Here is a 14,981-nt window from a genome sequence, read left to right as displayed (position 1 = left end):
AAGTCTGTGAGCTGTTGCTGGAGTGCTGGTTCCTGTGTGTCAGTACGTACTGCATCCGTTTGGTGTTTCGATTGCGGTATGTTTGTATGGGTTCCAGTTTACCTTGTTGTGGTCTTCTGTTGTGCCGTCCAGCAGCTGCAGCAGGTAAGTTACCATGCTTTATTGGGTTCTTGGTTCAGTGGTTATCCCCGCCACTTGATACTTACCTGCCATTCCACTTGGCTTCTTTTCCTTGCTGTCAGGCCTGCAGAGATTCCTGCTCTTCCGTATCTTGGTAGAACAGGTCGTCTCTCCCCTGATCCTATGTGAGGGATTATCAGGGCGACTCAGGGTCCTAGGTATCCTGGGTATGAGCCATCCTACCATCCAGGCCCGCTCATACGGTGAGGAGTTAGGACGAGGATTAGGGACGCTTTAGGAGGTGACCTTCTCCCTGATCCCGGCTTCCTGACCTAGTTGCTTCCCCATCATCGTACGGTGGGAGTTTTCCCCACTCCCCACTGTGACAGTGGCTGTTTTGTATAGATTTTTAGCTATGCTTTTTTTCCTCAAAATAAATTCTAGCAAAGTGGACGAGGATTGAAGAAATTTAAATCTGTAGCATGTCAGTTTATGCTGTGATTTCCAAAGGTTAAAATCCGTGATAAATTTTCAGTGAAGCCATGGCAAAATCTGGAGCAGAAATTCCCCTGTGGAGAAACCATTCTGTGTGGTCATACCCTTAATTTATTTATTTTTTTATCTAAAATGGGTAAAGAAATCTAAAATGGGTAACATTTGGATTACAAGTATATGTATTTGTTCAACAGTAGCTTACCTCTGGATTTTCACACTGATGCTGAAAGGGTGTCATAGCATTCATGACTGTAGTTCCCAAAACTGAAATAAGGGCCATTTTATGGTTGGAGACCTTATTTTTTTGCCAGACAATCACCTATATTAAAGACATAAAATGTTCTAAAATTATATCTCAGCAGAAAACATCTTTATGACATCTTTTTACAAGAACAGATTTAAAAGCAATGTCTCATGAGTCTAATAATATACTGTATTTTTTGCCCCATAAGACGCATTTTTTCCCCCAAAAGTGGGGGGAATTGCCCCTGCGTCTTATGGGGTGAATACTAATGAACACTTCCATTATGGAAGCGCTCACTAGTACCGGAGGACCGGGTAGCAGTGTAGGCTTTGTACTCACCGTTTCCTGGTCCTTGGCTATTGGCTGTGAAGACTGCGCACAGCGGACTGCGCTCTGTGATCTCATGCTGTGCGCAGCCTTCACAGTACAGCCGGAAGACAGAGCGCGCTGGAGGAGAGGAGCGGCGGCGTCCGGAGCAGGTGAGGTAATTTTTATTTATTTTTTTTAAAACCCTTAATAACACATGACAATGTGGGAGGGTGAACAACAAGGCTTAATAGATTTTATTATTGACAAACAATAATTGTTGGAACCTAACCTTCACCAGTGAGATTAGCTCGGAAAGAGTTAATTTTCTTGATTTAACCATTTTTGTGCAGGACAACAAGATAAAAACCTAGACCTTTTTCAAACCTACCAATGTTAATGGATATATAGAAACGACCAGTTGTCACCATAGCCCTTGGATTAAAAATATTCCTAAAGGACAGTTTACGCGGATCTACAGAAACTGTACAGATAAAGAGGATTTTAAAGAACAAAGTGAAATCCTATAAGAGCGTTTTAAGGAGAAGGGTTATGATAGACATAAGTTAAAAATAATTAGTGGCACTGTAGAAATGAAAGGAAATTATATAAAAAGGAGAGAAAATAACGAAGAAAGGGATTATAGGTTCACATTTTTTTTTTTTACTCAGTTTAGTGCAATCACAGGGCCAATGAAAAATACATTATGGAAGAATTGGTCAGTTCTAAAGAACGACCCTATTTTAGGGGCGCATATCCCAAAAAAATCTGAAGTAATCTACGGAAAAGCTCCTAATTTGCGAGACACTCTGGTATATAATCATATCCCCACTAAGGTTGAAAGAAACCAATTCACATGGTGCGGTTTCTGCATTGCGTGCAGAAATCGCAACAAGGAGGATAAAAAGATAAGGAATAAACAGAAAGTAACATCTAAATGTGGTGTGGAGTATGCTATTAAGGGTGAAATTAATTGTGAGCAGATGGGGGTAGTACACCTCCTTAAATGTCCCTGTGGATTATATTATGTAGGAAGAACTATGCGGAAGCGCAAGACAAGGATCCAAGAACACAATAATATAAAAAAGGGTCTGCAGAGTCACTCTGTCCATGCATTTTAAAAAAATGCATGGAAAGGACCCAAGGGGTCTGTGGTTTGCGGGAGTCGAAAAGGTTAAATCAAACTGGAGAGGGGGAAACCCGCTAATGAATATCAATCGGCGGGAAGTTTAAAGAATATATCAAATGAAAACTCTGCAACCCCTTGGTTTGAATATTGATTTTGATCTAAAACCTTGTCTGGTAGAATAACTCATCTAAATGTAGTTTTGAGCTATGCTGATGAAGTATGGGGAGCAATGCGTGGAGAGGCTTCTCCTGTTGGCTGCTTCACACCACGTGGTATTTTTGTGAATATGAATTGGTATTGAATGATAGTCGTAGTGGGAGTAGCTGATAGTGGAAGGGTATTGGCTGACATAACACATGATGGTATTTTTATGAATGGGAAATACGCTAGATTGGAGGAGATGTTTTATTGGCCAAGCTGCATTATGTGAACATGACTGAATGGAGAAAACCGCATAAGATGCTTGTTGACCAAGTTAGTGAAATGATTCACTCTATAATTAGGTAACATTGACGGAATAGGAGGGTAGGGATAAAGAGTTGTCTTTGGGACTCTATGCTGTATTGCAGTTATTTAGGAATACAATAGTCTATACGATATATAACGTTTTGGAGAAAAACTAGGAATGTATTGTTTTTATGTGAGAAATAGGCTGTTTTAAATTTGGTTTATTTATAATGTGATGGGGAGTGGGAGGGGAGTGTCCCTTTTTTTTGACAACACCCCCCCCTCCCATATAAATAGAACACCCAAAAAGTCACAATCGCCCCTGATGAAGGCAGTCTTGTGAATATAGACGTGTACTGACGATTGTTCAAAGCCTGTTAATTTTACACTTTTGTGAGTATAATAAAAAAGTATCCACTGTGTGCTACAAGGGCTCTGCTTGTGAATATAATAAAAAAAAAGTGTTATTTTATGCAAAATTGGTGGGTCTTCACTGTGTGCCGAAAACTCTAAAATCCACAGAAGGGTCGTTGCTGATCAAGACTACTGCTTAGTGGAAGTTTAGCTGCACTGGAAGAGATTTCTGCATCTTCCCATACACACTCGATAACTACAGGTCCTTCTCAAAAAATTAGCATATTGTGATAAAGTTCATTATTTTCTGTAATGTACTGATAAACATTAGACTTTCATATATTTAGATTCATTACACACAACTGAAGTAGTTCAAGCCTTTTCTTGTTTTAATATTGATGATTTTGGCATACAGCTCATGAAAACCCAAAATTCCTATCTCAAAAAATTAGCATATCATGAAAAGGTTCTCTAAACGAGCTATTAACCTAATCATCTGAATCAACTATTTAACTCTAAACACCTGCAAAAGATTCCTGAGGCTTTTAAAAACTCCCAGCCTGGTTCATTACTCAAAACCACAATCATGGGTAAGACTGCCGACCTGACTGCTGTCCAGAAGGCCATCATTGACACCCTCAAGCAAGAGGGTAATTTCTGAACGAATAGGCTGTTCCCAGAGTGCTGTATCAAGGCACCTCAGTGGGAAGTCTGTGGGAAGGAAAAAGTGTGGCAGAAAATGCTGCACAACGAGAAGAGGTGACCGGACCCTGAGGAAGATTGTGGAGAAGGACCGATTCCAGACCTTGGGGGACTCCAGCAGTGGACTGAGTCTGGAGTAGAAACATCCAAAGCCACCGTGTACAGGCGTGTGCAGGAAAAGGGCTACAGGTGCCGCATTCCCCAGGTCAAGCCACTTTTGAACCAGAAACAGCGGCAGAAGCGCCTGACCTGGGCTACAGAGAAGCTTTTTTCGGATGAAAGCAAATTTTGCATGTCATTCGGAAATCAAGGTGCCAGAGTCTGGAGGAAGACTGTGGAGAGGGAAATGCCAAAATGCCTGAAGTCCAGTGTCAAGTACCCACAGTCAGTGATGGTCTGGGGTGCCATGTCAGCTGCTGGTGTTGGTCCACTGTGTTTTATCAAGGGCAGGGTCAATGCAGCTAGCTATCAGGAGATTTTGGAGCACTTCATGCTTCCATCTGCTGAAAAGCTTTATGGAGATGAAGATTTCATTTTTCAGCACGACCTGGCACCTGCTCACAGTGCCAAAACCACTGGTAAATGGTTTACTGACCATGGTATTACTGTGCTCAATTGGCCTGCCAACTCTCCTGACCTGAACCCCATAGAGAATCTGTGGGATATTGGGAAGAGAAAGTTGAGAGACGCAAGACCCAACACTCTGGATGAGCTTAAGGCCGCTATCGAAGCATCCTGGGCCTCCATAACACCTCAGCAGTGCCACAGGCTGATTGCCTCCATGCCACACATTGAAGCAGTCATTTCTGCAAAAGGATTCCCGACCAAGTATTGAGTGCATAACTGAACTTAATTATTTGAAGGTTGACTTTTTTTGTATTAAAAACACTTTTCTTTTATTGGTCGGATGGAATATGCTAATTTTTTTTAGATAGGAATTTTGGGTTTTCATGAGCTGTATGCCAAAATCATCAATATTAAAACAAGAAAAGGCTTGAACTACTTCAGTTGTGTGTAATGAATCAAAAATATATGAAAGTCTAATGTTTATCAGTACAGTACAGAAAATAATGAACTTTATCACTATATGCTAATTTTTTGAGAAGGACCTGTACAGCTTGTACCTGGCAGCGGGACCACCTGTTTTGATTGAACTGTTGTTTTGATGCTAATCCTTGATTGTTTAATTGGGGTGAAATTGTGGCTTGATAACACACATTTTAGGTTGTTCAAGTTGTATTATACACAAGTATATCCGTCAACCCCTAATTGTGGAATTGGTGTAAAATTGTAGTCTGATAATACAAGTTTTGTGGTATTTTTATTTTATTTGTAAGTACATCCATTCATCCTTGATTCTGGGGTGACATTGTGGTCTGATACTACAAGTTTGGGGATTTTTTTGTTATCTATACGTACATTCATTCTTCCTTGATTCTAGGGTGAAACTGCGGTCGGATACAACAAATTTAGGGGTGTTTTTTTTTATTTTAGGGGCGTTTTTATTTCATGTGTTTATACATCCATTTATCCTCGATTCTGGGGTGAAATTGCGGCCTGATACTACAAATTTTAAAGTGCTCAAATTATACTACACATAAAAATATCAGTTAATCCCTAATTGTGGAGATGGTGTGAAATTGCGGCCTGATACTACAAGTTTTGGGGTGTTTTTATTTTAAAACTCACTGCCTGAAAAAGAATACTAAAACAAAAATAATAAACACTTTATTTAGATGATAGTTAACCACTTAAGGACCACAGGTTTATACCCCCCTAAAGACCAGGCCCTTTTTTACAAATCGGCACTCCACAACTTTAGCGGTTTATATATATAAATTTTTCTCTAAATTTATTGTTCTACATGTCTTTGATATAAAAAAAAGGTTTGGGTAAAAAAAAAATGGTTTGGGTAAAAGTCATAGCGTTTACAAACTATGGTACAAAAATGTGAATTTCCGCTTTTTGAAGCAGCTCGGACCCCTGTCATGTTTCCTGAGGTTCTACAATGGCCAGACAGTACAAACACCCCACAAATGACCCCATTTCAGAAAGTAGACACCCTAAGGTATTCGCTGATGGGCATAGTGAGTTCATAGAACTTTTTATTTTTTGTCACAAGTTAGTGGAAAATGATGATTTTATTTTTTTTTCTTACAAAGTCTCATATTCCACTAACTTGTGACAAAAAATAAAAACTTCTATGAACTCACTATGCCCATCAGCGAATATCTTGGGGTGTCTTCTTTCCAAAATGGGGTCACTTGTGGGGTAGTTATACTGCCCTGGCATTCTAGGGGCCCAAATGTGTGGTAAGTAGTTTGAAATCAAAATGTGTAAAAAATGACCGGTGAAATCCGAAAGGTGCTATTTGGAATGTGGGCCCCTTTGCCCGCCTAGGCTGCAAAAAAGTGCCACACATGTGGTATCGCCGTACTCAGGAGAAGTTGGGGAATGTGTTTTGGGGTGTCATTTTACATATACCCATGCTGGGTGAGAGAAATATCTTGGTCAAATGCCAACTTTGTATAAAAAAATGGGAAAAGTTGTCTTTTGCCAAGATATTTCTCTCACCCAGCATGGGTATATGTAAAATGACACCCCAAAACACATTCCCCAACTTCTCCTGAGTACGGAGATACCACATGTGTGACACTTTTTTGCAGCCTAGGTGGGCAAAGGGGCCCATATTCCAAAGAGCACCTTTCGGATTTCACCGGTCATTTTTTACACATTTTGATTTCAAACTTCTTACCACACATTTGGGCCCCTAGAATGCCAGGGCAGTATAACTACCCCACAAGTGACCCCATTTTGGAAAGAAGACACCCCCAGGTATTTCGTGATGGGCATAGTGAGTTCATGGAAGTTTTTATTTTTTGTCACAAGTTAGTGGAATATGAGACTTTGTAAGGAAAAAAAAAAAAAATCATCATTTTCCGCTAACTTGTGACAAAAAATATAAAATTCTAGGAACTCGCCATGCCCCTCACGGAATACCTTGGGGTGTCTTCTTTCCAAAATGGGGTCACTTGTGGGGTAGTTATACTGCCCTGGCATTTTCCAGGGGCCCTAATATGTGGTAAGTAGGTAAATGACCTGTGAAATCCTAAAGGTGCTCTTTGGAATGTGGGCCCCTTTGCCCACCTAGGCTGCAAAAAAGTGTCACACATGTGGTATCGCCGTATTCAGGAGAAGTTGGGCAATGTGTTTTGGGGTGTCTTTTTACATATACTCATGCTGGGTGAGAGAAATATCTCGGCAAAAGACAACTTTTCCCATTTTTTTATACAAAGTTGGCATTTGATCAAGATATTTATCTCACCCAGCATGGGTATATGTAAAATGACACCCCAAAACACATTGCCCAACTTCTCCTGAGTATGGCGATACCAGATGTGTGACACTTTTTTGCAGTCTAGATGCGCAAAGGGGCCCACATTCCTTTTATGAGGGCATTTTTAGACATTTGGATCCCAGACTTCTTCTCACGCTTTAGGGCTCCTAAAATGCCAGGGCAGTATAAATACCCCACATGTGACCCCATTTTGGAAAGAAGACACCCCAAGGTATTCAATGAGGGGCATGGCGAGTTCATAGAATTTTTTTTTTTTTTGGCACAAGTTAGCGGAAATTGATTTTATTTATTTTTTTCTCACAAAGTCTCCCTTTCCGCTAACTTGGGACAAAAATTTCAATCTTTCATGGACTCAATATGCCCCTCACGGAATACCTGGGGGTGTCTTCTTTCCGAAATGGGGTCACATGTGGGGTATTTATACTGCCCTGGCATTCTAGGGGCCCTAAAGCGTGAGAAGAAGTCTGGAATATAAATGTCGAAAATTTTTTACGCATTTGGATTCCGTGAGGGGTATGGTGAGTTCATGTGAGATTTAATTTTTTGACACAAAAAAAATGTCTGAATGGAGCCTTACAGAGGGGTGATCAATGACAGGGGGGTGATCAATGACAGGGGGGTGATCAGGGAGTCTATATGGGGTGATCACCCCCCTGTCATTGATCACCCCCCTATAAGGCTCCATTCAGATGTCCGTATGTGTTTTGCGGATCCGATCCATGTATCCGTGGATCCGTAAAAATCATACGGACATCTGAATGCAGCCTGACAGGGGGGGTGATCAATGACAGGGGGGTGATCAGGGAGTCTATATGGGGTGATCACCCCCCCTGGAAGGCTCCAGGGAGACGCCTGTATGTGTTTTGCGGATCCGATCCATCTATCAGTGGATCCGTAAAAATCATGCGGACGTCTGAATGGAGCTTTACAGGGGGGTGATCAATGACAGGGGGGTAATCAATGACAGGGGGGTAATCAATGACAGGGGGGTAATCAATGACAGGGGGGTAATCAATGACAGGGGGGTAATCAATGACAGGGGGTGATCAGGGAGTCTATATGGGGTGATCAGGGGCTAATAAGGGGTTAATAAGTGACGGGGGGGTGTAGTGTAGTGTAGTGTAGTGGTGTTTGGTGCTACTTTACTGAGCTACCTGTGTCCTCTGGTGGTCGATCCAAACAAAAGGGATCACCAGAGGACCAGGTAGCAGGTATATTAGACGCTGTTATCAAAACAGCGTCTAATATACCTGTTAGGGGTTAAAAAAATCACATCTCCAGCCTGCCAACGAACGATCGCCGCTGGCAGGCTGGAGATCCACTCTCTTACCTTCCGTTCCTGTGAGCGCGCGCGCCTGTGTGCGCGCGTTCACAGGAAATCTCGGCTCACGCGAGATGACGCCTATCGGCGTTAGCGTAGCCTGGGGGAGCCGCCGCGATGACGCCTTTCGGCGTTACAGTTGCGGCAACTGGTTAAAAAACCACTTGTGGGGCTTGTTCCCCTAGGAATCACAGGCATATGACTTGGTGGAATCACAGTCAGGTGTGGAGAGGTCAAGGTAAGTATATCCCAACACCTTATCTCCGATAGGAGATATACATACTGAAAGGAGTACTGTCGCACAATATATCGGGGTACTGAAATAATAACCCATGGATGACTGACATTTGAATCCCCCAAGGCATACAAAAAATAGAATGGTAAACACAGTCTGGTCCGGATCTGGCCAGTCCTGCACATAGCAATCAGTCCTACACAGTCCTGTTAGAGAAATCTACACCCAGTGTAACCACACTAGGAAAAAACAATAGAGTGGTTCACTCTGCATGACATAAATGTTGGCTCCCTAGTTACTCTCTACGCGTTTCATCAGGATTGCCCTGAATCATCCGAAGCCTATGGAGCGCTAATAGATAGAATGAAGAAGTGAACATACAGGCAAAAAGAATGACCACCGCTGATGGTGTATGGACATTACCCACTGTAGAGGTACTGCTGATACACCTAAACTAACTGTAAAAGTGTCGCTGATACACCTAGCTACAGTAGCGCTGCCCTAGCTGGTATGCTGAGGCCGCCCGTCCGGCACTGTTATGGCCGATCACACTTCGGAGCCAGGTGAATTAGGGGCTTCATCATCATCATCATCAGGAGAAGAGGGTGGCAGACTGCGCGTGAGGCAGCGGTTGAGCCAGCAGGGTGGCAGCAGTGGGAATTCGGGATACCAACATGCTCGGGGGAGACTGCCCGCTTCGCAGGAGCCTACCCGGCCGGAAGGTCGCAGTGCAGGGGTTCACCGAGGCAGCGGTAGCAGGCAGTCAGAGCAGAGTGTTGGGGGGAAAATGCCATACTCGGCGGTGTGGAATTTTTTAGTTAGGCCGGCAGAGGAGGTTAACATGGCCATTTACCGAATTTGTGGGCAGAAGGTGAAGCGTGGCCAGTGTGCCAATGTTGGCACCACAGCCCTGCGTCAACACATGCAGCGTCACCATAAAGTGGCCTGGGAGAACCGTAGCTCCAATGTGGTGGACCAGCCTGCCGCAGCATCACCCAGTGGCACGCACCCAATATCATGCAGTCAAAGCTCCACCACCTTAGCGGAAGGGAGCTGTCTGTCCTTCCCATCATCTGCTGGTCCTAATCCTCCTCCTCGTCCGTCATTCCGTCAGCAATCGATCACCGAAGCGATAGCCAAGAGTCAACACTATGTGGACACTCATCGAATGGCACAGAAGCTGAACAAGCTCCTGGCCAAGTTGCTGCTGCTGCAGTCCCTCCCTTTCCAAGTGGTGGACTCTGGAACTTTCAGAGAACTGATGGCTTGTATCGAGCCAAGGTGGAGAGTCCCAAGCCGTAATTTTTTTGCCAAAAATGTAGTACCAGCCCTGCACACATATGTAGAACAGAAGGTGGGCCAATCCTTGAGCCTGTCAGTGTCTGCCAAAGTGCACGGCAGCGCCCAGGTGTGGAGCTGTAACTACGGTCATGGAAAATATATGTCCTTTACGGCCCACTAAGTAAATGTGGTTCCTGCCAAGCAACACCAGCAACTTAGCCAGGTGACGCAGCTTCCAAGTTTTCACGCCGTTGGTCCTGTGACAATGTCCGCCTCCTCATCCTCCACCATGTCCTTAGCCTCCAATGCAGGGACAATTCAAAGTGCCCCTCCAGCATAACACATGTGCAGGGCACAGCAGTGTCTCGCTGTTCTGCACCTGGTTTGCCTGGGCGAACGGACTCACACAGTGGAGGAACTACTCTGCGTCCTTCATCAAGAAATCGAATCCTGGCTTTCTCCTCGACAACTCAAAATCGGAACCATGGTGACCGACAACGGGAAGAACATGGTGTCGGCGCTGCGTTAAGGAGAGCTGAGCCATGAGCCCTGCATGGCGCACGTGTTCAATCTGGTTGTCAAGCAGTTCCTGAAGTCCTCCGCCCATCTGCAAGACATCCTGAAAACGGCCAGGAAATTTTGCACTTCAGCCACTTGTACACCGCAAAGCACACCCTCCTGGAGCTGCAGCGGCAGAACGGCATCCCCCAACATAGGCTGATATGCGACGTTTCCACCCGTTGAAATTCTACCCTCCATATGTTGGACCGATTATATGAACAGAGAAAGGCAATAAACTATTTCTTGATGATACAGGCAGACAGAGGTACTCCCCTGTGTAACTATGATGTTAGCCAGTGGCAGATCATGCGTGACAGCTGCCGTTTTCTCTGGCCCTTTGAGGAGGCAACTTTGTCAGTCACCAGGACTATGGACTATGGAAAAGATGCTACTAAATCTGGCTGGCCAGGGGACAGAAGAAGTGCCGACTACATCTCACGGCCACATGAGACCTGTGGGTGCTGAACTAGAGGAGGAGGACATTCAAGCACAAGCAATGTGTAGAGAAATGGGTGGTTTTTCTACACTGGTGACAGGAGAGGAGGAGCATGAGCAGCCAGAGGAGATACAGGGCAATGAGGAAGACGGCCCTCTACAGAGTAATGAGGGGGGAGTTGCAGAGAGCGATCAGGAGAAAGCAACGCTATTAAATATTTTTTCCTCCACTGTATTTACTGAGGAAAATAAACTGTCAGATGAAATGCATAATGTAAAAGTAAATTCCCCATTAAAGGGGTTGTCCGGGATCAAGATTTATTTAAAAAAAGTTAAATCACTATTAAGAGCGGTTTGAAGGTCTCCCCAGATGTTTTTCGGTATTTTTACACTTCAGCAGGGCCCCTACAGTCCCCCACCGATTGTTTACCTCTCTGTTTATATGTGCGGTAACTTCCTGCCTCACTGCTTTCTGGGTCCCAGCGCAGCGCAACATTGCGTTGTTTCAAGTGCGTGTCTGCTCCTCTGTGCAGCCGCCCCCCTAATTCATATGCCGCCTCCTGCCGCAACTATTCCTCCCTCTTAGTAACGCCCCTAAACGCCTCCTGCCTGCTTCCTTGCTAGGAATGTGCCCTGCACGGTGAGGTCACCAGACCAGAGGAGCGTGGATTAGCGCGGTGTGTTGCCTAGTTAACGCCCCTCCATGTGCTTGGAATAATTACTGAGGCTGACGTCACAGGGCTCCTTGCGTAGCAGAAGAAGAGGCTTCGCTATGCAGAAAGGGACCCGGTATGTCACTGACTGTGATAGAGACTGCACTTCCGGGTGAAAATTTGTGAAGTGAAAAAGGGCCATCAGAAATGTCTGGTAAGGGAAGGACAGGCATGAATGTAATATTTAGGGGACCATTGTACACATACACCAATGTCTCCAGTCCCGGACAACCCCTTTAAAAATGCTCTGTCTGACCCAGAAAGAAGTACAGCAGCGTCTTAAAAAGATTGAAATAGACAAATCGCCAGGACCAGATGGCATGCACCCCCGTATCCTAAGAGAATTAAGTAATGTCATAGCCAGACCCTTAGTTCTGATATTTAAGGACTCTATACTGACATGGAGTGTTCCACAGGATGGCGCATAGTAAATGTGGTGCCAATATTCAAAAAGGGTCCAAAAACAGAGCCCGGAAACTATAGGCCGGTAAGTTAAACATCTGTCATGGGTAAACTGTTTGAAGGTTTTCTAAGAGATGCTATCTTGGAGTACCTCAATGAAAATAAGCAAATAATGCATGGCTTCATAAGGGATCTGTCATGTCAAACTAATTTAATCAGTTTCTATGAGGAGGGGAGTTCTAAACTTGACAGCGGCGAATCAATGGATGTTGTATATCTGGACTTTCATGTACCACATGAAAGGTTAGTATATAAAATGAGAATGCTTGGACCGGGAGAAAATGTCTGTATGTGGGTAAGTAACTGGCTCAGTAATAGAAAACAGAGGGTGGTTATTAATGGTACACACTCAGATTGGGTCACTGTCACTAGTGGAGTACCTCAGGGGTCAGTATTGGCCTTCATTCTCTTCAATATATTTATTCATGATCTTGTAGAAGGCTTGCTGTCACGGACGTTCCCGCGACAGGTGGCAGGCGATGAGACTGGCAATACGTGGTTTGATTTGACAGGTTTCCCTGTGGATCAATAGGCGTCTGCGTTCTTTCTGGTATGGCCACACCCCTTGCCTCAGGTGTTGCTAATCTGGTCATTTAACCTTACTTATTTATAGTTGCTTCTCCCACAATGCTGTGCGGTTTATAGCTTCAGTTTCAGTCGTGGATTGCTGGTGTGTGGATTTCGGCGGAGTTCCTGGTGCTTCCATTGCTCCTCTCCTGAAGTTAAATCTTTCCTTTCCCTTTTGTATTTTGTCTGGGTTCTGTGTGTTGCATTTCCCTATTGTTTGTATTAGGCCTGAGGGAGACTCCTGTTCGTCCTTCCTTTTGGAGGAACACGTAGTCTTGTCCCTGCCATTAGTACCAGGGTCCTATAGGGCTAGATAGGACTCTAGGTATTTCCTGTGTATGAACACACCTGCCTCTGGGATCTGTTAATACTGATAGTTAGTCAGGATTTTGGTTAGGGTTTTCTAGGAGGTGTCCATCTTCATTCCTTAGTTCTCAGGCCTGATTCTCTGTTCCCCCCTTCCCTCTTGCTCGGTGTGGTATTTTCCTCTAACACCAAAGCGTGACACTTGCACAGTAAAATATCAACTTTTGCAGATGACACTAAACCGAGTAATTAACACGCAAGAGGACAGTATACTGCTACAGAGGGATCTGGATAGATTGGCAGGCTTGGGCAGATAAGGTTTAACACTGACAAATGTAAGGTTATGCATATGAAAAGGAATAATGCAATCACCCGTACATACTAAAAGATAATCTTTTGCATCAAAAGGGGCATAGATCCCCGCAATGAGAACATAGTCCTACCACTTTAAAAATCACTAGTCAAAACACATATGGAGTACTGTGTACAGTTCTGGGCTCCTGTGAACAAGGCAGACATAGCAGAGCTGGAGAGGGTTCAGAGGAGGGCAACTAAAGTAATAACTGGAATGGGGCAACTACAGTACCCTGAAAGATTATCAAAATTAGGGTTATTCACTTTAGAAAAAAGACGACTGAGGGGAGATCTAATAACTATGTTCAAATATATCAGGGGTCAGCACAGAGATGACTCCCATCATCTATTTATCCCCAGGACTGTGAATGTGACAAGGGGACATCCTCTGCGTCTGGAGGAAAGAAGGTTTGTACACAAACATAGAAGATGATTCTTTACGGTAAGAGCAGTGAGACTATGGAACTCTCTGCCTGAGGAGGTGGTAATGGTGAGTTCACTAAAAGAGTTCAAGAGGGGCCTAGATGTATTTCTGGAGTGTCATAATATTACAGGCTATAGCTACTAGAGATGGGTCGTTGATCCAGGGAGTTATTCTGATTGCCTGATTGGAGTCTGTGGCTTCTACCTCACATTTTTTTTTTTGCCTTCCTCTGGATCAACTTGCAGGATAACAGGCCGAACTGGATGGACAAATGTCTTTTTTCGGCCTTATAAACTATGTTACTATGTTTAGCAATACTGTTGGATTACTGACCGAGTGAAGGTGGATGCTCAACAGACAGGATCCATTTTTTGGGGGGGTTATTGTTCTGACGGGCAAAATAATCAGTGACATCAACACAAACTTACTGCTGACACCCTCTCCACTCTGTCGGAGGCTCTACTTGTATAAGTGTTTAATAGAACAGGTTCTGTAGACATCAATGTGGAATCAGCTGACAACGGTGTATAAGGAGTGCGCTTCTTCTTGACGCTAACATTGACCCCATAACTGCGCAAATAAGTGTGCATTGATTCTAAGAGCGACTCCTGTCATCTGCGTGTCATACTGACTCACAGTATTGTTTGACTACCACAGCAGACTCCTTATTCATGTTACTGCAAGGCACAGTGTTCTACACCATTATACAGGTTCTTTGCAGCCAGGAAATAGCAGTTTTTTTAACACAATTCGTGACAAATAAATTTGGATCGAATCAAATCTTTTAAGAAAATTCGGCGAACCAGCTGAATCAAATTTTTGAAAAATACAGTCATCTCTAGTAGTGACAGCCGTATTATCACTATTTAGCAGAGGGATGACTAAGATCCTCACAACCGCTCCACCCGCTGAGAGGGAGGATAAACTCAACTACTATCGAGACATCCTATGGAGTCAGTTGGCTGCTGCCTATGTGGGCCCATCCTCACGAAGGTCTGACCAGGGGGGCCCTCTGTGCTCCCGTTCTACTGCCATGGCTGCTGGAGGGGGCAGCATCAGCACCATCAGCAGGAAATAAAGTCTGTAGTCTCTAATGAGCAGTTTTCTTCAACCGCCTACTGAAGAAACCACCCACCATCAGCAGCAGCAAGACATTGAGCAGAACCT

General features: G+C 44.1%; 1 protein-coding gene across 5 annotated transcripts in view; it reads right to left on the bottom strand.

Moving 5' to 3' along the window:
* The window catches only part of PMS1 (PMS1 homolog 1, mismatch repair system component), a 581,602-nt gene that overhangs the window by 203,734 nt on the left and 362,887 nt on the right, over positions 1–14,981 (bottom strand). For all 5 annotated transcript variants that reach the window (XM_040439910.1, XM_040439915.1, XM_040439913.1 and 2 more), the window contains one exon: positions 818–934. In XM_040439910.1, the coding sequence (XP_040295844.1) occupies positions 818–934 (117 nt within the window). The remainder of the gene's footprint in view (positions 1–817; positions 935–14,981) is intronic.

This window comes from Bufo bufo, chromosome 7 (assembly GCF_905171765.1).
Source record: "Bufo bufo chromosome 7, aBufBuf1.1, whole genome shotgun sequence".
Classification (NCBI taxonomy): domain Eukaryota; kingdom Metazoa; phylum Chordata; class Amphibia; order Anura; family Bufonidae; genus Bufo; species Bufo bufo.
The sequence above is the reverse complement of the archived record's forward strand: the minus strand, read 5'-3'. Positions and strand labels throughout refer to the sequence as shown.